General features: G+C 46.1%; 1 protein-coding gene across 2 annotated transcripts in view; it reads right to left on the bottom strand.

The window, feature by feature from the left end:
- Positions 1-555: 555 nt before the first annotated feature.
- Positions 556-22060, bottom strand: part of LOC142893029 (ras-specific guanine nucleotide-releasing factor 2) — a 34680-nt gene continuing 13175 nt past the window's right edge. The window contains exons 4-29 of one of the 2 annotated variants that reach the window (XM_076033251.1): positions 20688-20777; positions 20478-20614; positions 19563-19679; positions 19245-19324; positions 18524-18717; positions 18329-18438; positions 18123-18241; positions 17148-17308; positions 16690-16756; positions 16089-16225; positions 15413-15495; positions 14751-14999; positions 12505-12597; positions 10179-10615; positions 8074-8199; positions 7407-7496; positions 6683-6789; positions 4859-4971; positions 4551-4611; positions 4299-4402; positions 3719-3803; positions 3424-3621; positions 2923-3002; positions 2720-2837; positions 2574-2642; positions 556-2333 (exon numbers count right to left, since the gene is read on the bottom strand). In XM_076033251.1, the coding sequence (XP_075889366.1) occupies positions 2241-2333; positions 2574-2642; positions 2720-2837; positions 2923-3002; positions 3424-3621; positions 3719-3803; positions 4299-4402; positions 4551-4611; positions 4859-4971; positions 6683-6789; positions 7407-7496; positions 8074-8199; positions 10179-10615; positions 12505-12597; positions 14751-14999; positions 15413-15495; positions 16089-16225; positions 16690-16756; positions 17148-17308; positions 18123-18241; positions 18329-18438; positions 18524-18717; positions 19245-19324; positions 19563-19679; positions 20478-20614; positions 20688-20777 (3318 nt within the window). In that variant the 3' untranslated portion in view covers positions 556-2240. The remainder of the gene's footprint in view (positions 2334-2573; positions 2643-2719; positions 2838-2922; positions 3003-3423; positions 3622-3718; positions 3804-4298; positions 4403-4550; positions 4612-4858; positions 4972-6682; positions 6790-7406; positions 7497-8073; positions 8200-10178; positions 10616-12504; positions 12598-14750; positions 15000-15412; positions 15496-16088; positions 16226-16689; positions 16757-17147; positions 17309-18122; positions 18242-18328; positions 18439-18523; positions 18718-19244; positions 19325-19562; positions 19680-20477; positions 20615-20687; positions 20778-22060) is intronic. The other variant, XM_076033252.1, reaches the window with a different exon arrangement.

Below are 22060 nucleotides of genomic sequence, written 5' to 3'. Positions count from 1 at the left end.
TTCAAATTGAGATGAACTAAAATGACCAATCCCGCAATTTGATTTTATACCAATTCATCAGCGCATATGTTGCACACTCCTTTTGCTGTGCTTGTGTGCTGTTTGCTTTATTCTTATAAATAAATAAATAAATAAATAAAGCTGTTTGGATGTGACTGACCCTGCTACACTGTCCATGAACCGCACAAACACATAAGGCATGTTGAATTTATTTCACCTGCACCTACAAGTGAAAAATACAAACATACAAACACAAATAATAATACAATACAAACACACAGCCTCCTGTAGACCATACGTATAACAGAAGTACAGACACAGTCTTGAAGGACCGGAGCAAAAGCTTGATAATTTCCTCATTCCTTTCTACAGGAGGACCTTTATTTGTCACACAGAGGATGACAATGCCACTGCATAACAACAGCTCTGTTGTTGTTGTTGTGTTTTCTTTAATTAAGAGAGCTTAAATATGGATGACTCTGTGAGCCACACAAAGCCACATGGATCCAGGGTTGACTGACAACATATCCCCCCCGCCACCCCCCCCCCCCCCCCCCCCCCCAACACAAACACAGACAATATCAAGAAGAAGATTGAACACTTGAACACATACAAGAAGCGTCCAGTCAGACAGGCAGCTGTTCGCGTGCAGGACAACTACGTTTTATTCAATCTGCAACACAGGAAACAAATTCAGATGCTACATTATATGACCACTTTTAGACTTTTTCTTTTTTGAGAATAACAAACAGCTTTAATATTATTTTTTTTTGGTAATACAGGAGCCTGTGGTGCAAAATAAGATGTTCACTTTAAAATCAAAAAAGAAAAAATATTTACAGCATGACAAATCAAATAATTTCTTCATCAGTTAAATAAAATGTTTGAGCTACTATGTACAAAAATAAGACAAACATCATATCTGAATTGAATAAATAGCATAATAAATAACGATCATACCGTCACGCAAGCAAAGCTACATCTCAGAGAGTGCAAAAACATATGTCCCAGTCTACAGCCAAGAGTTACGCACATCAGAATCAGACAAATAAATGTATTCATTTATTAAACTGTGCACAAACAGCAAAGCTTTGGCTCATTCGAGGCTGGAACAATGTCTAAACGCCAGAATGGAAAAAACTGACTGACCAATAAATGCTGCAGAGACTTTACTGTGTTCACACTAACATGCTACTCTTTAGTCTACGGGGGCATATTTACTAAAAGTATTCATCATTCACAGCAAATATTAGGATTTCTAAGCAAGATATATTTTTTTGTTTCAATAAAATCCTTTTCATGCAGTTTGGTGGAAAATGTCTTACACTAGTGGAAGGCACTGTGTATAATTTTGTATCATTCGTGAGTTTCTTTGCTATGATTTTCTCAAGTCTCAATACAGAATTAAAAGTTTGTCATTGTAAAAATGAGCCACTGCCTTTGAAATCTATGATTTTTCCTATTTTTGAATGGTTCTTGGTGTTTGTGAGTCCGTGCATCACATGAAGGCTCAGAGGTTTCCACTGTTTCCAGCCCTCTGTCAATGCATAGTGGCTTAGAGAGGGTGGCGAAAAGGTAGAAGGCCATTTTAACACTTGCATCCCAAGCTAAATCATGCAAACTTTAGCATCTCAAAAACATCTTCAAGAAAAACGTTTTATTATTCTTATTATTTCTTAGAAAGGGGCAGAGGGTGGCGCTCTTGCTCCGGAACCCTGCACAGAAATGCAAAGCAACAGCACGACACAGACAACAGCACAGAGACACAAGCTTGGATGTCTCTCCGCCACACTATCTGTAGATGCTACATCTCTGTTTATGTCCATCAATTTCTCTGCCATCAATGCCCAACGCTCCGCCTGCGCTCTCAGGCTGGGCTGAGGAGGAGCCACGACAGGCGCAGCACACTTTCGGCTAACGGAGGCTGTGTCATTTCCTCTAAACAGCCACCGCAGAGCCACCAAAACCTCCTCCTTTCGCTCTGCTCGTAGACAAGAAGTTTAAATCCTCCCTCATGCTCTTTCAGTCTCTGCTAAAACCCTTGAGCGCCTTCATCTCGCCTGCCTCCATTTTTTTTTCCAAGATCTTTGATCTTTTCTGTTTTCAGCATTCCTACTTCGCTCTCAAAACTCCTTCTCCTGATGGATGAGATCACATGGGCCTGTTGCCCCTCGAAGGGGTTTCAGTCGGGTTCGGGGTCTCGCTTCAGCCAGCGTCCACGGGCCACAGGCAGCTGAACCTCAGGCAGGGAGCCTGGGCTCGATCTTCAGTGAGAGGTCATAGAGAGTGTCTTCGTCCATGATCAAAGTCTTATCCAGAAGGTACTGAGTCACCTAGGAGAAGAGAGGACATTCCAAAAAGAAAAGTTGTCATTGTTTGACACCACAGTGGCACGTTAAGCGGATCAGTTTGTTCACGCGAGGCATGTTTACATGGTCACCTTTTTGTCAAAGATCAGATTGTCCAGTTCACATGAACACAGGCTGACCAAACTTACGACTTACGCAGATGATTGTTTCGACATACGCACATGAGCCCACACACGCATCTTTACCCGTGTCGAGTTGAGGTACCTTGGCTTGATGCTCGATTCTGTACGGTGTCTGCTGGAACTGTCGGATCTCTCTGATGATGTGTGATATCTGTCAGGAAAGAAGAATTAACCCTGACATTCGAGGCCCAGCGTGCATGGAACAATAATTCTGTGAAGCCATCATACCATCCTCATTTTGGAGAAGTTAACCAGGCCCTCCTCCGTGAAATTGGGCGTTCCCTCCTCGATGAAGGCCAAGTCTGTCAGATACATCCCCAGATACGGCACACACGGAGGGTTGCAGCTGTAAAGGGGGGGGGGGGTTGTGTGCAAAGTTTAAAGAACGCATACATGCCCAGATTGACAACGTCTGACTGGGTGTCATTTACTTCTTCAGAGTCTCCCTCAGGTTCTTGAAGCGTCCCTCTGAAGATACCGTCTTCTGCAGCTTGTCCATCAAGGCTCTAGTCTGGACAAGACCACAAAGACACAGTTAAAGGACTGAGAACAATTGTAATGGACAACAAAGCCTCTCAATGACCACAGACCTATTGGGTCGCAATGGGAAAGCGATTTAAAGAGATTTTGCTGCGGCACTGAGACGGCATCATTGTTATGGAAAGACAGACTGTCTTGTAATTAGATGATGATGCTCTTAATCACGTTAGTTTTAATCAGAGCGAAAGAAAGAGCAACTATTGAACCTTCTGCCTAAATGTCACTCGCATTATTGCGGCATCAGGGCCTTTAATGACATCAGCTGGACCAGGCGGAATGCCTGTTCACAGGGAAATAACCTTTAGATCGTGTTATACGCTGACTTTTATGCACAGAAACAAATGCAAACAGGATTAATTCTGCTTTTTTTTGTTTCTTCCCCTCCCTTTCACCTGTTTGCTGATCTTGGCCCAGGTCTTCTTCAGACGGTAGATGGCGCTGCGGTTGAGCGCCGAGGTGATCTCCAGCACGCCGTTGTAGTTGTTGAGGCAGCGGCAGATGTCGGCCACGGCCACCCACTTCTCTATGGAGCTGGCCCTGGAGCCCACGTCCGTGTGGGTCATGATCTGAGACGCCACCAGGTTGCTCATCTTCGGCGAGCAGGCAAAGACAAGAAATGATTAGCGCACGACAAACGCACGCCGGACGTGTTGGCGACCGGGGAGAAGAGGGAGGTTGGACGCTCACGTCGTTGAAGTGCTGGCTGGTTTTCATGATATACGGCGTCCTCTCTGTCTTGTCCACCTTCATCCAGCCCTGGCCGAGGAACTCCCTTTCATAGAGGAACCAAAAATACTGTAAATGGGGTGACAGCTCTGGTTCAAAGGGCAAATTGATTGATGTATTTGGCTGTATTTAACTAATAAATATCTTCTTGCTGTAAAATACAAAAAAAATGGCACAAAAATTTGTGCTTAACTTTCTTGCCCTGAGACAACATTATACTGTAGCCAGTAATTTGTTTCAAATTTCAATTCCCTTTGGGGATGGCTAAAGGCTGCGACTAGTTTAGCATTCTGTACATAAAATTAGCATTGACAGCCCAATAATTAAATGGTAAAGCTGTTCCGCTGTTCCAGCGCCCTGTAATCCACTGTTAAGTCAATACACAATACAAGTCTGAGGGAATTATTGATATTCAGCGCTTGAAAAAAAATCCATGGTGCACTTGATTGTCCTTGTTTTCTGTAATAGCATAAAGCACAAAGTGGCCTTGTAATAAGCAGCATTGATCGCTGGCTGCAGGAGGACTGACTGACTGACTGACTCGTAAGGGATGCTCCTGAAGACAATGTGATCCAGCAGGGTGATCTGCTCAGCCAGCTCCATCGCCGACAGCGACTCAAAGCACTCGGCTTTTGGACAGTCGGCCTGAACACACGCACAAACAGAACATTGTCGGCCCTGACAGTCCAACATAGACGCGCAGAAAGTTTTCATCGGATTTGGCAGCTTGAACGCCAGGCTTCCTGCCCACGGAGGAAAGAAAAAAATAAATCTCAATGGAAAGGTTGCTCACCATCTGCAGGATGTCCTCGATCCTCAGCTGGGCGTCGTCCTGCTCATCTTGAGAAAGGGCACTGGGGCAGAGGAGAACAGTTTAGACAGGACAGAACAAGATAGGAGGCAGAAAAACAGCAGTTCTGAATAAATCAGAATGGAGGACCAAGAAATAAGAAGTATGAAATGACAATAAAAAGAGGGAGGGGGAAGGCGGGAGGAGGATAAATAGAGCTTCGAAATGCAAAGCAATGCAGTGAATGAACTTTCAAACGTTACATCCTGCTGCTTCATTCATGAGCGCTGCATTTTCCGCACGTTGGGCACCTTAAAATGTTGGCAGTGGCTTTCCTCTCCTGAGGCAGGAGGTCCGGATCTCTGAGCACTTCCTCCAGGAGGCAGATCACCGACAGCTTCAGCTCCCCGTTCATCTCAAAGTCCTGGACACAAGCACGGGGTCAAGCACCTCAGAAGCAGCCGCAGTGCAGTGCAGACTGAACCTCCACTGACGCTCACAGTCACCGCAACATAGTTCAGACATGGACTTTAACAATGAATGACACATTTTTCGTATTTTATTTTCTTCCACACGGATATTTGTCACCAAAGACAAGTGGTGGAATTTACTGTTTTATTCCAAGAATATCTGTCTCACTGCCATTGGCATGGGGAGCAACTCAGCACAACACATTCATTTCCATTATGCCTCCTGTGGAGCAAATTCTGTCAATTCAAACATTGCAAAAATAATCAACTTAAGGGTTTATTTTATCTGTGCATATATCCATAGACATGAATATTAAATGTTTTCTGCTGCAGAAAACTCCCTCCTCTGTCCGTCAGCCACATTGCTGCCAGGCTTAGAGATTATTCAGCTTTAAATCTGAACCATATGTTGTTTCATTGCTTTGCACTTCACAGGAATTTTGGAATTAGGCTTGTAAATATTGAAGGTTGTGCCACTGCAGTCATGGACCGCGACTCTGCTGAATGCCTTCCAGGGGCTCGGCTACGAAAGAATCGTTTACACAGCTGATTGTGTAAACACGAGAGCCGCAGACTTGATGACAAACTGGCAGTTTAAAAACTCCAATACACCGCTTGGCTCACAGGGGGATTCATTTGATTTACTTATTTTTTTCTAATCCACATGAGTCTCACAGTCACCCTGTGGACATCTACAGTAGTGATGAAAAAAAAAAAATCATGATTATCCTTTCCAGAACGTTAACGCAACATCCCAACACTGCTTATGTGCGGTCTTCCAGTAATCAGTGGTTCGATCTAAGCCAAAATATGTTGTAGCCACCTGGAAATGTCGTCAATTGCGTGACTTTAGTTCTTGTCTCGCAGGCTGTAGAGAAAAGTTGGACTAAATGGACGTTTTGTCGACGTTTTGCAAATGACGCCAGAGCCTCCAGCAACACTGTGGTGAGTAACAGAAGGCCAAAGTGCAATTTTGGGTCAATGATCCCTCTGAAGGTAACAGATATTTACTTGCCACTAAAGTATAAATCGTGATGATTCTCTGCTACCATCTTTCCGATAATGAGTGTCCCACTGTTTCCCAACGCGGTCCGTCATCAATCACAGCTTTTCTTCATTCATCTCATCCCTCGCAGGTGGTCATGCATCTCGTTTTTCCTTCCTTCCCATCCCTGCACCAATTGACCTCTTGAGTAAAAGGTCAACACTAACAAGCTCTTTGTTCTTTGGTCTCTACCAGAAAAATAAAGGTGGGCGTCTTGTTACTGTTGTTTGGTCTTTGCCGCCCCTCCTGCCGTTAACGAACCGGCCAGCCGGCTGCCTGTCGTCACAGTGTTTTTACGCTATTGAGGGGGGAAAAAATACATAAAAGGGATCAATGCCGCCGCAACGGCTAACAGGGAAGCGAGGCAATTACGGCGATCTTCAATTCATGAGAGGCAGGTGGAGTGAAAAGACTCATCAGTCTGACAAGGCAGCAACTCTTGGGTGTACGTATGGATGTTTACGTGGCCAAGCTGTGGAGCAGACGCCTGCCTTAATAAGACCGCAGACTTTAATCATTAGAGCAGACACACTGGACCACACACACACACACACACACACACACACACACACACACACACACACACACACACACACACACACACACACACACACACAGACCTGAGAGTGTTTGGACACCCAGTGCCGCAGCACGTTGAGGACTCTGTTCGTCGCAGCGCGGCGGATGATGAAATCTTTATCGCAGGTCCTTTCGGAGTTTGTAAAAACTGTTGGAAAAATTTAAATGTAGATTCAAGATGTCCTTAGCGGTTGCTTTGCAGCTTCTGTGGGCTCCGTGTGTTCATTTGTCACATGTGTCATATAGGAGGTTTGGAAAACACATTTAAAATATGCAAAAACGTGGGAGTGTCATGTCGGACGTAGCTGCTGTTAGCTTGACACAGTGGGATCAGCATGGACAACAACTGTTTAACATGGGATTAAGATATTGAGAGGAAAACAATGGAAACCCATTGTAATGCGATTCAACTGGGAGAAACGCAATGGTTGTCATAATTTAAACAGCTTTAGTAATCAAAAAATTAAAAATTAAAAAAAATAAAATGCTGTGAGCTTGATGTTAAACTGCCAGGAATGGGAGACAGACTGGCATGTGAGGACACATTTATTTCAAACTGTCCAGGTCTCTTATCTCACATACTCATTTATCAAGAGAGTTTGTCAGCTAAACAAACAGGCATGCAAAACAAGATGCTCATGCGAAAACCTGCGTGCACCGAAACAAGCAAATGTGACTGAGTTTACCGTCTACCTGGTTTCACTGTTGTCACTATAAGTATATGGGAGTGTGTGTGTGTGTGTGTGTGTGTGTGTGTGTGTGTACCTGGAGGGGAGCCGTGTCCTGCTGCTGCCGTGGCGATAGCGAAGGCCGAGGCCGGAGACACGGGGCAGCGTGAGTTCTCCCCTGACTGGACTGAGGAAACACAGGCACAGGTAGGACAAGGTTGCACAAGCGGAAAAAAAAAACAAATCACTTTTCAAGTCACACATGTTCATACAAACGCTTCGACACGCATGAAGTATTCACACAGGCCACTAATTAAAACACGGGTCATGTTTTGGGTTCAATTTTCTGTTCCTGTTCCTGTTGCTCATAGCATTAGCATACAAATAAAACAAAAATAATGCATAAGATTAAAAAAAAAAAAAAAAGGCCTTTATATTAAAATACAGGTCAAGTACTGGGAGTGTTTCTTTGTGAAAAATAAATTGGTTTCTTTGGCTTCACATGAATGAGAGATGAATCTGAGAGGAAGGAAAAACAACAAATCTTTCTTTTAAAATTGTTATTTTATTTTCCTTCCTACAGCTTCTTAAAATGGCCCATTATCCTGGTTCAGCTGTGTGGAAAAGGTCTGCCGGTGGGCAAAGTGCTGCCCGCAGAGACCTCTGTCTGTCTGTCTGTCTGTCTGTCTGCAGCACCGTGGCCTGGTGCGTGAGTCATACACACACACACACACACCCACACACACACTGAGTGTGTCACCTACCTCCAGGCTGTCTGTAGCGGAGGTGTCGAGGTGTGGAGGGCGAGCGACACGGAGACATGTCTCCTGCCTCGCTGCTCTGCGGAGACTCGGGGATAATTTTCTCCAGCGACACCGACTCCAGAACAGCTTGGCAATGAAAGAGAGGAAGAGGCCGCAGTCGTTATTGGCAATAATGGTAATGATGATGATGATGATGATGATGATGATGATGATGGCTGTGATGGTGGCAATTACTCTGCCTGTTCCACTCCGGCTGAGGGCGGGACTCATTTATTTAGCTCAGGTTTGGCCGTCATTGTCTGGTCTTGTTACAAGCACGCGTCAGTTTGAATGCTAACAGACTTCACTGACATTTGAGCATAAGCAAGAAAATGTATTTATTTATTCGACAGTTTTTCTCTTTTTAAAGCCGATTTACATTCAATTCTTGTCTTCTTTAATTTCACTGGTTAGATATTTTTGGAATGCATTGGGACCTGAGGGGCTGTTTACACAGAGACAGATTTTTGTGAGACCGCACATTTTCGAATTTCCCTGAATGCGGAAGAAGAAGAAGAAGAAGAGGAGGAAGAAGAAGAAGACCTGAAGCACGCTGTGTTTGAAGAAGTAGGAGCTCGCTAAAAACATTAGCATTACAGATTACAGAAAAAGAGAGATTGCTTGTGAAAAGACGGTGTGGATTAACGACAGAGTTGAACTTCTGCTTTGAGTTATTTAAAACTAAAACCGATTGATTATTCCAACTAAATTTCACTTAATATCCTCAATGAATTAAAAAAAAATATATAACACAAACTAATGTGAGCCAGGGGCAACACGGTGGCGCAGTGGTTAGCGCTGCCGCCTCACAGCAAGAAGGTTGTGGGTTCGATTCCGGGCCCCCGGCCTGGGACCTTTCTGTGTGGAGTTTGCTGTTCTCCGGGTTCTCTCCGGGTTCTCCGTCTTCCTCCCACACTCCAAAAACATGCATGTGAGGTCAATTGAAGACTCTAAATTGTCCGTAGGTGTGCATGTGAGTGTGTCTGTGTCTATGTGACCCTGCGATGAAGTGGCAACTTGTCCAGGATGCCACCCTGCCTTCACCCTAAGACAGCTGGGAGAGGCTCCAATAGACCCCCAGGACCCTGAGCTCGGGACTAAGCGGGTATGGAAAATGAATGATGAATGAATAATGTGAGCCAAACTAACTAATCGACACTTAAAGGTTCAACAGTGTCTGTCTCCACTTTATTTGACTCGTCGCCTGCCTGTTAATTTGGTACAGAAGTTTGACATTTCTCTTGCAAATCCGAGAAAAAAAAAAGAAGAAGCTTTTTCCTGTTTCACCTTTGCTCACAGTTTCACTCTTGAACACACAAAGAGCTGCGTGCACATAAATGACGATCGTGCAAAGCAGGTTTTTGTATCTTGAGCGAGATGGTATGAGTGTCTCCTGGCGAGAGGTTAGCGGCCGTCGCATCACACACCAGCTGCATGGACATGCTAATGAGGACCTGCAGGTTCCTCATGCACCGGACGTATTTTCTCTGCCTCTCCAGTCTCTCAACAACTCAACAGCACTATGAGAGGATGTGAGGATGTGTGATAGAGAGCTGCCAAGGCCAAGATATAACGATGTCGCCACATCATAACAACACGTTCATCTTCTCCTCTAACTGTGGGCACTTCACACCGTGGACGGTGATGAATGACCTGACACCTCACAAGCATTATGGTGAAATTACAAGGCTCATGTCCTGAAGCGGAAATGTGATGCACACTGTATGAGTGTGCAAAAAGCCAAGGTCCAGGCAAGGGAAGAGTGTGAGAATTAAATTCAGACTTTTGAATAAAAATGCTAGCCCACATTCTATCATGTCTACTAAATAAATTGCTGAAATGAATTGTGTGTTCTGCAAAATAAATGCCCTTACATTCTCTCTATAAATGTTATATTTTCTATTATGTTAATATTTGAAATCCCTTTCAAAAAAAGGGGAGAAACTACCCACGAAACCGCGACCCAATCAAAACAGCTCCGCTTTTGGGTCGCGACCCACAGCTTGAGAGACACTAGACTAGAGCCAATCTGCAATGCCTATGTGTGTGCGGAGCGTCCGCTTTACCTCTGCGGATGCTGCGTCTCAGTTTGCCGCAGAAGGGGTCAATCTTGGGAAGCTCCTCCCCCTCTGCGAGCGAGCAGGGGCTCAGGTCCGGAGACGAGGGGATGGGAGGGGCCTGCTGCTCCTGTGGGGAGCAGGTGGAGGGCAGCGGAGGGGAGGTGGTGGTGGGAGTTGGGGTCTGGGGGGCGTGGGAGGACGTGGGGCTGCTGGTCGCCGACTGGGACTGGCCGGACGGGGGACTGGTCAGGTCGAGGCCCCCGACCCTGGCCGTGACCGGTGAGTGGAGGGAGAGCTTCCGCGTCCGCACCGGGGAGGAGGTGCGGGAGGGGATGGACAGAGGAGGAGGCGAGGAGAACTTCCTGCAGAGGCGGGGCGATTTGTCGTTCATGTGCTCGGAGCCTCGGTTGTTCTGGTTGGTGGCGAAGAACAGCTCCAAGGACCTGGGAGGAGGAAGAGGAGGAGGAGGAGGAGGAGGAGGAGGATCAGGAGGAGGAGACACATTGGATTGTGGATGGTTTGCTATGCAAGATATTTCTGGTAGATTATTCTTCAAGGTCACAGTGACTGGTAGTCCTAATGTTGAGAATGCATGAAGAGGGCAAGCATGGTGTTGAGTGTATAGCAGTGTATGAGAGGAACTTCAAACGGCAAGCCAGTTTCCTTCATCTGGTTTGAGCGAAACTTCCCATTGACCGCACAGACTGACAGCATTCCCAAGGTTTCCCGGCAGAAAGTTACGACGCCGACTTCCCTGATAACGGAATGTTTAACGAGCACTTCGGTCGCCTGAAAAAAAACAACAACAGATTGGCGCAGAAACTGGCGGAGTAACACGATGGAAGGGAAAACAGAACATAAGAGTGATTCCAGGACTGAAAGCGATCGAGTAAACAGAACATGAAGCACAAGTGAACGCAGATGTTTTCCCACTTTGCCGAGATGTGAAGCCATGAGGAAAATCAGGCACCTTTTAACTCTAGTCTGGTCCTCATGTTGTTTAGCATTGGGTCTATTAATCTAATAAAAAATATGATATAATGATTTCTTTGGGATTATTTTTTCAGAAAACCACAAAGTCAAAATGTGACAGCATGTTGACAGTAAATACTGCTTTCACACCAGGATCGATTCTTTTTTTCTTTCAATTTGCATGTTCCCTTCGAGACTCTACCTGCAATCACACTGGGCTACTGTCAAGCAGGCCAAACTACACACCCTGCCTGCTGGTAGCACTTTGCATTGCGGGACAGTGTCACGACGACGAGAACAACAAGAACAGAATGAGTTGCTGGTGCAGCGAGGAGGTGAAAAGCATGAACTAATTAACAAATTGTTTGCTATTTGTTCCAGTCACTGAGTTGCGTGTTGTGTTTTCACTGTTCATGAACCGCTCCAAAGTTGGAATGGAAATAAACCTCGATCGCCCTCTTAAGGTGATCCAGGTTCAGTTGTCTTGTTCAGCCTCAGGGTGAGGTTGTCATGTTTTCCAGGCAAAACCAAACCAAAGAGGACACGGCACCTCTCCAGTCGATCCAGTTGTGAAAGCACCCTCTGCAAATTCACTACGTGACTGGAAGTCAAAAGAGAGAAACCGAAATCCGACAACCTTGTAGATTTCAAATTGGAAACAAAACAACGACAAAAAAAACCCCCAAACTCACCGGGCCTTTGTTGAGCCATTAAAACGCCTCATTTACTCGGAAATGCAAGCGGGAAGAGCTTTATCTAACACAAATCTTGGCAATCAATTGTTGGGTGGTGCCGACGCCGCTCCGAGCGAACGGAGCCCGACGAAGGCCAACGCGATCATGCATAAAGACGTCATCAGTCACACAAGCATTCATCAGGAGGCACCGCTCAGCAGGAGGAGACAGACAAGGAGGGCGGAGAGATCAGAGAGGAGGGCTGGCAAGCACGGACGGACGGAGGGAGGTCGCCGAGGAAACAAGCAGCAGAAGATGGTTGAGAAAGGGATCCAAAAGAAAGTGGACGTGATTGTTTTTTTTAAGGATTTAAAACGGTGCCAAGAGGAAAGACCATGCAAAGACTTGAAGGAGAAGCTCCTCTCTGCCACTGCCGTGAACCCACTCAATGCAACTGCAAATGCTCGGCTAGTGTGTGCGGGGGAAGGGAAAGTGAGATGCATCAGGAGGCCACAGAGGAGACAGAGCTCATGCATCTTCAGAGATCAGACCAAGACCAGTAGAAGAGGAGGAGGAAGAGGCAGGCAGGGGGAGCAAGAGAGAGGGTTGGCGTGTGCGTGCGTGCGTGTGTGTGCGTGTGTGTGTGTGTGTGTGAGTGTAGGGGGGTTGAGGGAGGAGCTGGTTACTTGGACTGATCCACGGCTATCTTTTTGATCTTCAGACTGTAGTCGGGACAGATGGATGAGATGGAGAGACGGTCAAATGAGTGGTGCTGCGCCCTGCAGTCGGAGTGGACACATAGAGAGAGAGAGAGGGAGAGAGAGAGAGAGAGAGAGAGAGAGAGAGAGACAGAGAGAGAGAGAAAGAGAGAGAGACACAGAGAGAGAGACACAGAGAGAGAGAGAGAGAGACACAGAGAGAGAGAAAGAGAGAGAGACACAGAGAGAGAGACACAGAGAGAGAGAGAGAGAGAGGGACAGAGAGAGAGAGAGGGAGAGAGAGGGACAGCGAGAGGGAGAGAGAGAGAGAGAGAGAGAGAGACAGAGAGAGGGACAGAGAGAGAGAGAGGGAGAGAGAGAGAGAGAGAGAGACAGAGAGAGGGACAGCGAGAGGGAGAGAGAGAGAGAGAGAGAGAGAGAGAGAGAGGGAGAGAGAGGGACAGCGAGAGGGAGAGAGAGAGAGAGAGAGAGAGAGAGAGAGAGAGAGAGAGAGAGACAGAGAGAGGGACAGAGAGAGGGAGAGAAAGAGAGAGAGAGAGAGAGAGAGAGACGGGGGCGGGGACAGAGAGCAACACAGAGCAGAGAGTTACGCCCAGCGATGTGATGCAGGGTTGAGACGGCAGTCAAGGTTCCTGGGCAAGTGAGACGACGACACGTTCGGGGGAACGACGGCCCGGAACGGCCAGGGTGCGTTCAGTCCACCAGGTGACTGACGTGTGGCCGAGTGAAAGAAGAAAGTGATTGAAACAGACGCAACGGCGATATCCAACATGCCCAAATAAATAAAAAAAAACTGTATCTTGTTGTTTATGTATGGGAAAACCTGAAACCACTCAAAGATTTAGACATCATTTGTGGATCACAGGACATTTGAAGACTTCAGAAGACAAACACACGAGCATGGAAAAAGAAAATAGGCACTGAATATTTATGCTCGAGCCTGTCAGCAAGAGTCGGTGTAAGCAGGCAACACTAATCCGTGTGAAAAATGTTATTTCGCACAAAATATTGCGACTTTTTCCAACGTTTTTTTTTTTTATAGTTGAGAAGGCTAGCAGAGACTTCTGGGAAACTGAGCTGAAGTGAAGAACCAAGCGGAGCTGTAAGGTTCCCCAGGGGCACGCTGGCATGGCCCCCGAGCACACACACACACACACACACACACACACACACACACACACACACACACACACACACACACACACACACACACACACATCAGACACACACACGGCGCGATTCAATATGTGATGTTTTCTTTATAAGTCGGCTCTCTGGTGGATACGGAGAAGAAAAGGAGGAAGGGTTTAATTTAAAATGCACTTGTGCCCACCTGCAGCGCAACGCCGGGATAAAAACTGGAGTCACATCTCCTGCCGGTGAGCGAGTTTCACCCACGTACTGTGTGCAGGTGTGAGTGATGAAGCCGAGAAGGGAGCGCTAACACACTCCTGATGCCGCCCGTGTAACGCATGCAGAGCGAGCGAGAGACACTGAGAGAGGAGGAGCTAAGTGGCTCCGCCCAAAACACTGTCCGACAGAGGTGGAAAGTAACAAAGTACAAATACTTTGTCACTGTACTTCAGTAGATTTTTCAGGTATTTGTGCTGTACTTGAGTATTTCCTTTTCAGGTGTATTTTTACTTTTACTCCCTACATTGGTACAATATCTGCACTTCCTGCTTCTTACATTGAAAAAGAAAAAACAAGTTTACGTTTAAGTTAAAAGATACAAATTCTGTTTGAAGCAATTGACTTACCGGTATACACTTAACCAATATCATAGTTGTTGTTGCTTTCAGTGGAGCCATTTGAACTGTTGCAGTTTTGCAAAATGATCAATGAATGTGTGTACTTTTTACTTCAGTACAATTTCAGAACAATTAACTACCTTTAAATAAGTACAGAATGTGAAGACTTTCGCAACCTACGCTATCCAAGCATCTGTTCCACTGGCCTTCACGAATTGAACTCAATATGCATTTAAACTCTGAGTCCTGACCTCTGAGCCGCATCCAAATATATTTTAGTTAAAAAGTGAGTTAAAGCCAAAAAACTGTGCTGTTTAGCTTCTATGTTCGCAATATGTTTGTGTGTGTGTGTTTCTGTGTGTGTGTGTGTTATGTGTGTGTGCATGCATGCGTGTGTTTGTGTGCGTGCATGCGTGTGCGCCAGAGTGTTCATCTTGACTTTACAACTTAGCACCAAATGACCTGATGGGTATGGAGGAGAAGGGTTTCTTGTAGATGTCGGCCAGTTTGTCCATGACCACCGTCGCCGTGGTGAAAATCCTGTACGTGTGCAGGAAGGTGTTGAGGAAGTCGATGGACAGGAAGCGCAGGTCGGTCAGCCTCTCGAGCAGTCGCTCGACGCTGGCGTAGCGGATCTGGGGGACCTTGCAGGAGTTGAGCGTCTTGCTGAAGCAAATGTCAACATCATCTTTATGGAGACGCACATCGGATCTGATGGATATACACATACGCAGATACACACACACAAATAACCAAGCATGGGTGACTGCTGGGCTGCGAAGCAAGGAAAAGGTTACAGAAGCAAAAAATAAAATAAAATAAAAATAAAATAAATAAAAAAAACAAAATAAAAAAAACAGCCAAGTAAAAAAAGGAAGAATGAATTTGAACAAAATAAAATCATCCGTATAATCCAAATAAAATGATTGAAATAAAAGTGACTACAAAGAAATTCTGTGGGGCAGATTTTTAGCAAAGAAATTCATTGAAAATGATATCAAATAGGGAACAAAAACTTTAACCATTACAAAAACACACGTCTGAGTAAATTTTGTCAAGCTGGGCCAGACTGTAAACTAGGATGAATACATGCGTATTCTCCCCCCAAACACAAACATACTTACTTGATCATGTGAGGCACAGTGACTTTAGAGTTCTCCTCAAACACACTGGTCATCAGGCCATTGCAGCGGATATTATCAATGCACTGCACAGACAGAGAGGGCGACAGAACTGAACCCCAACACTAACTCTAACCTGAGCCCCACACTTAGAGTGGCGATAATAATAACAAGTAGACATCTGAAATTTCTTAATCATGTGTTTTTATTCTGATTGTTGCTGCAGACAGATAAGGTTAAACTGAAGTTCTTCTGTTGAGTGTCTTGTTTTCCCAAGAACACAATCCAGATAAATCATCAAGTCAGATTATGTGTCAAAAAAAAGAAAAAAAGATACTATACATCAGTCAAAGATGTGACTTGAGATGCTGTAGTGTGGAAATGCAAGGCTGCCAAATTATCCAGCTGCTGTGGGGCGGCCACGGCCACCACTGGCCACCACGTAGCTCCGCCCCTGTGTATAACACATGCGTGTTGCTGGTCTCGTTGGAATAAATCCAGCCTGACGCGCTTTTGCGGCGCCGCTTTGTTTGTGTCGAGCTCCACGTCTGGGGAGCTGCAACTGTGTCTGTGTTTACTTATTACCGAGCCTCCTCAAAGCCCGGCGGAGCCGTGCCCCGGCTATTTGGAGCGGCTTGTTATTCTGCGTTAGTCTGGCTGGTGTGTTTGAGCCTCACACCTGGCTGATGTCGCTGGTCCACGCCGCCTTCTCCTGCCGCGACGGCGACAGCAAGACCACGGTGAAGGGCGCGGAGTCCGACGGCTCCACCACCAGCTTAAAGTCCAGCTGACCGAACACCTGACCGCCAGCTTTAGCTGCCAGCACAGGAAAGATTCCATTTATTTATTTTTACATGGAACAGAAGTTCCTCGTAATGAAGATAGCAGAATCCATCGACGCGCATACAAAACGACACACAGTGAATTAGGCAGACCTGCTACTGCTATGTAAATGATAAATACCCCTGAGGCTTCAACGTGAACGTGTGTGTAATTGCCTCATCACTTGCGTTGGTAAGATTGTGTGGGTGTTTTATCAATCGCAACCGGAGGGTGGAGGAGGGGGAGGAATAAAAACAGATCTGTAATGTGAAGAGATCACAAGCTGGCATTTGAAGAGGTTAGAGTGTGATATTTAAAAGGGAGGTAATTTCTGGACTCTTACCATCTGACACTTAATTAACCCCGAGGAGCGCTCAGGGGCCTAAATGAGGCAGTTAGAGCCGCCTGTGCGTCCGGCCAGGTGGAAAACACGGCCGCGCCGGCTGCGGTTGACTCACCCTCCTCGTCGCTGGCGTCCGGCTCCTCGATGAGCGTGCAGTCGATCAGCGACAGAACGCCGCCTTGCTGCAAGAGCGAAATGGCAAGAGTTTGCACTTAATTGCCAATTAAATGTTGCAGATGTCAAAGCCTGCTACACTGTTAAAGGCCCAGTGCTTAAATATTTTAGCAGGATCTGTTGGCATAAAATGGAAGAGGTGACACATGCGTGTGATTTCAGCTTCATTAAAAATAAAAATCAGGAACTGCAGTCGTCAAAAAGCATCCAGATTGACTTTTATGGCTACCGGATAGTGCCAGAGGGTTTTCATTTTCCAACCCTGGCATCACAGCTGGTATGAGGAAGATGTGCAATCAGACATTAAATGAACAATCAATAGTGTTTACAATACGCTCCCTCACCACTAGATGTCGCTGAATCCTACACAGCGGGCCTTTAAGGTGAAGACACGCTCACCTTGAGGAGATGGAGTTTTCCCCCGGAGCTGCGGGTGCAAACCAGGAAGTGTTTGGTGAAGAGGAAACACTGGCGCTCCCCTTCCTTCTTCAGAGACAGAGAGCCCAGTCGGACCTTGCTGAGCTTCCCCCGCTCCACCGACGGCAGCTGAATGAGGGAGCCTGCGGTGTATGACAGGAAACAAAAAGGGATTACATTATGTTTCACGGCGGTGACACTAAGCTGTAGGGTTAGGGAGGGTATGCTTACTGAGCAAATAAATAAGGGAGAAAAAAAACTCTGACAAGGCTGGATTTTCCTGCGCCCACACGGCGAATATGTGGGGCCTCATGAAACACAAAACAATTTACGACACGTTCCAGAACGACTTTCAGTGCCATTTTTCTTGGGTAGTGAAGGATGAAAGTCAAATGAATAGCTGCATATTATACCAATCTTCTAGATCAGTCAATTTCAAAGCAAAGCTCAAAGAGACGATGGGACAAGACGCAAGGTCTGGATGCCATCACGCTAACAAAATCTTCTCCACAAACCCGGCAAAGCTTACAGCACATTAATCAAATTGTAAATGGGGAACCACAGTGATGAAATGTGCATTAAATAGGAATTAGGAAAGGTTTGCATTTCAAATATTTGGGTTGTGGCTCAATTTATCTTCGTTAATTATATTGCTCAGCTCAGTTTCACTGTCTCAGCACTGAGAAATACGACACTTGAGTCAAATTTGTAGTGGGATAATTGAGTCAGATCATTAACAATGTCCATTCAGAATCGTATGAAACCATCCAATGGAATAATCCATTCAGGGGATAAGTGTCTCGGCAGAACTATAACCCGGCGATGAAGAACCTGCGCTTCCATCGCGGTCCACAGACCCACACGACACGGTGGACGGACCCTGCTCATGTATTTTGAATGGTGTGGTTTCAGGAGAAGCTCCGCCCTGCGTGGATCAGGGTGCTGACGGGGACGTACCCTGCCTGACGAAGGTCTGGCTGGTGTCCAGCAGGATGTCGCAGCCCTCCACTATCATCCTCTCTATGGCCAGGTTCTTCCGGATGTTCTCTGTGTCGCTCACCTCGTCGTGCATCACTCTGCACACCGGGACCAAAGATGGGGGAGCCGTTCAGAAGACGGTCAGGACTGAATCGGGTTTGCGGCGCGCGCACGTTCACACGTACCTGGACAGCTCCTCGAGTTTGGATTTGGCAAATTCCAGGCTCTTGCGCTCCACGTGCTCGTGAGGTGTGTGGGCCAACAGCTCGTGCAGGGTGATGATGTAGCGTGGGATCTGCAGGACAGGAGCGGCCCATGGTAGCGTTTCATAATACTGAAATACGGGGTTGGGGGCTTCTTTTTACGCCTCCAAGCTCTACCTGGAACATGGGGTACGTGAGGAAGGTCTCCAACATCCTGCCCTCACACGCCGCGTTGGACTCGTACTGCTTGAGCAGCTTGTCAAAGTCTCGGTTCTGTTTACAGTTGGCCAAGACCTGCAGGCTGTACTGGTGGTTCCGCACAAACTCCTGGTAGATGTGAAGCATGGGCAGCAGGATGTCGAAAAGGTCAGCTGCAGACCAAAACAAAAAAACAACAACAAAGCCATTTATGGTAAGTTAGTTAAGTGACGGTTCTTCATCTTGCCGGAGTTTAGCAAGGAAAAGTATGGGCACTTTACACGTAATGTTTTGGAAAAAAAATATACTGCTAATCAAATATGTGTGCAATGTTTCTCTGAAGCGAGTCAGATGACAGCGACACGCAGCTCTTTTCCTTTTGCGTACGTCACAAGATGTTTTCCCTCTTGTCTTTCTTCCGTCTCCCTGGCGACTCTTATCTGGCGACACTATTTTATTTATTTATTTGTTTTTAACAAGGTGAATGTGTGGGACGCCCCGCGGCCATTGTCAAGCAACACAATGTGCACGCTTGTTGTCCGGGAAGATAAGGGCCTGTGTTTGTGTTTGTGTGTGTGTGTGTGTGTGTGTGTGTGTGTGTGTGGGCCACCAATGGCTCACTGAATGGTTGCAAAGTATATGCACACACTGTGTGTCTATATTTGTGTGTGTGTGTGTGTGTGTGTGTGTAACAGCTTACCCAGCACCAGCGTTGGCCAGTTGGCGATCCTCGCCTTCAAGCCTTGATGGAAAATCTCGTGCAGGAACATGATGGTCTCGCTGAAGAGGCAGTGTGAAAACAAAGTGACGCAAGGTTTTCTTCAGCGCTCAGCGTCCATCGCTGCTTCCTCAGCCAACAGGATCAACACTTCAGCCATCCAGCTCAGAGAGAGACTGGAGTCAACATGTTACTCTCTCTGTCTCTCTGTCTCTCTCTCTCACACACACACACACACACACACACACACACACACACACACACACACACACACACACACACACACACACACACACACACCTGTTGAGGAAGATGCTGCTGACGTCGTCGTGGCTGATGGGGGGTTTCTTGGAGCTGGCAGCCATCCTGAGAGGTCTGAGGAAACAGTTGACCAGGATGTAGAGCTGGTGGACGTACCTGTCACCGCACACAGGGACACACAGTAGCATGTTCAATGTTATACATACATCATTAACACATCTGCACATACATATATTTATATATAATGACATAATATGGGAATTAATGACCATAATTATCCTAAGGTGATATAATCCAAACAAACATATATTAAAATATAATATAATGTAAAATAATATGACATAATATGATATAATATAATATGATATAATATAATATAATATAATATAATATAATATAATATAATATAATATGATATGATATGATATAATATAATATAATATAATATAATATAATATAATATGATATAATAGGTGAGGTCTTACAGAGTTGTTTTTTTTACAATACATTTGCATTGAATAAAGAGCTCATAATTTATTGCTATTCTTGTTCCACTGTGCTAATTACTGTTTCGCAGTTTATTCACCCAGGCATCCAGCCATCATAAATTATTCAAATGAAAAGTTTAATTTGTGTCATTGACAAAACATTATACTAATCAGCAGCAACTGTTTTCCTTCTTATTCCATGGGAATGATTCACATGTGTCACAAGTCAATATTTAGCAAGATGGAGAAGTTGATTGTTTTGCAGTAAAAGGATAATAAGAGGGGAAGTTCAGCGTGCGCAGGAGCAAACCTCCTGCACTACTGCATTTAAAATGTTGTGCGGGAGGATTATTATATCAAGACGTTGCTTTTGACGATGAATGGAAGCGCCGCAGCGTCCAGCGAGTGACATGACCGTCATGTCCCGCAAAGCCTGACAACGCAGCCACAAACTCCCCTCACGTACTCGGTCTCGGCCTCCACCATGTTGAAGACAATCTGGTTCCTCTTCCTCATGCTCTCGGCGTGCGGAGAGCAGATGTAGTCCTGCACGATGATCTTCCACTTCCTGCGGCAGAGCCAGCCGCGCATGAAGCTCTGCACCTGGAGGAGACACAGCCGCGGGCTTCAGCTCAGTGCTCTTGGCCAAAGCTCCAGACAAACGGGTGCAAATTACCTTTTTGATCTTCTTGATGTCTGGATCTTCGTTCTCGTGGTGGACATGATAAGGCCGCATTCGCTCCTTGGTTTTGTTCAGGGCGATGATCTGACAACGGGCAGAACAAACCGGATTTTAGCATCGTGTGTAGGGGAGACGCTGTCCTAATGAGGTGAAGTGTAACAGGAAGCGACGGTAGAGATGATCATTCATGGAAAAGATCGCAATCACGAACCAACCATCATCATCAAATGAAGATCATTTTCTCGTGTTTGTGTCAGCTTCTCTTGGAAGGCCGTCGACGAAAAAAGGCAACAGATGGGCAATCTGGGGTCTTAATTTCGGGGGAGAAAATAGCAGTGATGGAGGAAGGAGGGGCTATCTTGGAGTGACAGGAAGCAGGGTTTACGCTCATATCGGCTGTAATTATCCTCAGGGCACAGCGGGTACCAAGTACAGTCCTCCACGTCATGTGTCATTATCCGGTCCGTCCAAGTCGCCCTCTGCGAACGCCCACTCCAACCAATCGAGTCGCTTCTGCTGTGGTTTCAAGAAGAAGCTCAGAGTCCTCGCTGCAGGTGAGGAGGAGGCCAGCAACACGCTGCCACCCGCACTTCCCTCCTCACTGATACTCTTGTGCAAAAAAACGGGAAACAAATAAGACAGAAAACGGCTGCCTGGCCAAGACAAGTCACACTCCCTTTAATTATTCATGCGTGTGGAGCAACACGCAGGGGAAAAAAAAGCAAACAAACGAGGTTGTGTTTTAATGAGAGGGACGGCCAAGTGGCTGGCAGAGTCCAATCCCTGTTTCATGAGAGGCCCAATAACACAGGCACATGTTTTCCTGGCATTAAAAACAGAAAGAAAACCCATCTTTGCTGAGCGTTTTCATTATTAACAGGCTTCAACGCATCCTGCCAATGAGTTATAATAACAGCAGAGAGCAGCAGCCGCGCACAAAGGGGCAGTTAGGAGTAAAAGCAGCAGTAACGGGATAATCCAGCTGCGGTTGTAATCCCTGCCAGGAGACAGAGGCGGCACTTCTCTGCGTTATTGACGCAGGCAAAGCCAAGAAGTGGGGAACTGAAGCGGGGATTTACGAAAATGTTGCGGCAGCCAGCCAGACAAACAAACCTCCTCCTGCAGGGCCCAGTTCTGAAAGGGGCCCGATCGCGATGCAGCTCTTCTGCACGTCAACACTGGATCCTGATCGCACAACCGTCCCTGACATTTTCATTTACGGCTTACAAAGTGCTTCTGTCTCAAAGATGTGTTCCTTGTACACAAAAGAAATATATCGGTGTTTCACTCACTGAATTTATCTATTGCCAAATGATAAGCGTAGAGGGTCCTCTGGCTCTCTTTTCCAAGAACAGGCTTATTGTTAT

The sequence above is a fragment of the Nelusetta ayraudi genome, unplaced genomic scaffold (assembly GCF_046127955.1).
Source record: "Nelusetta ayraudi isolate G7.1 ecotype Tasmania unplaced genomic scaffold, CSIRO-AGI_Nayr_v1 ptg000041l, whole genome shotgun sequence".
NCBI classification, from domain to species: Eukaryota; Metazoa; Chordata; class Actinopteri; order Tetraodontiformes; family Monacanthidae; genus Nelusetta; species Nelusetta ayraudi.
The sequence above is the reverse complement of the archived record's forward strand: the minus strand, read 5'-3'. Positions and strand labels throughout refer to the sequence as shown.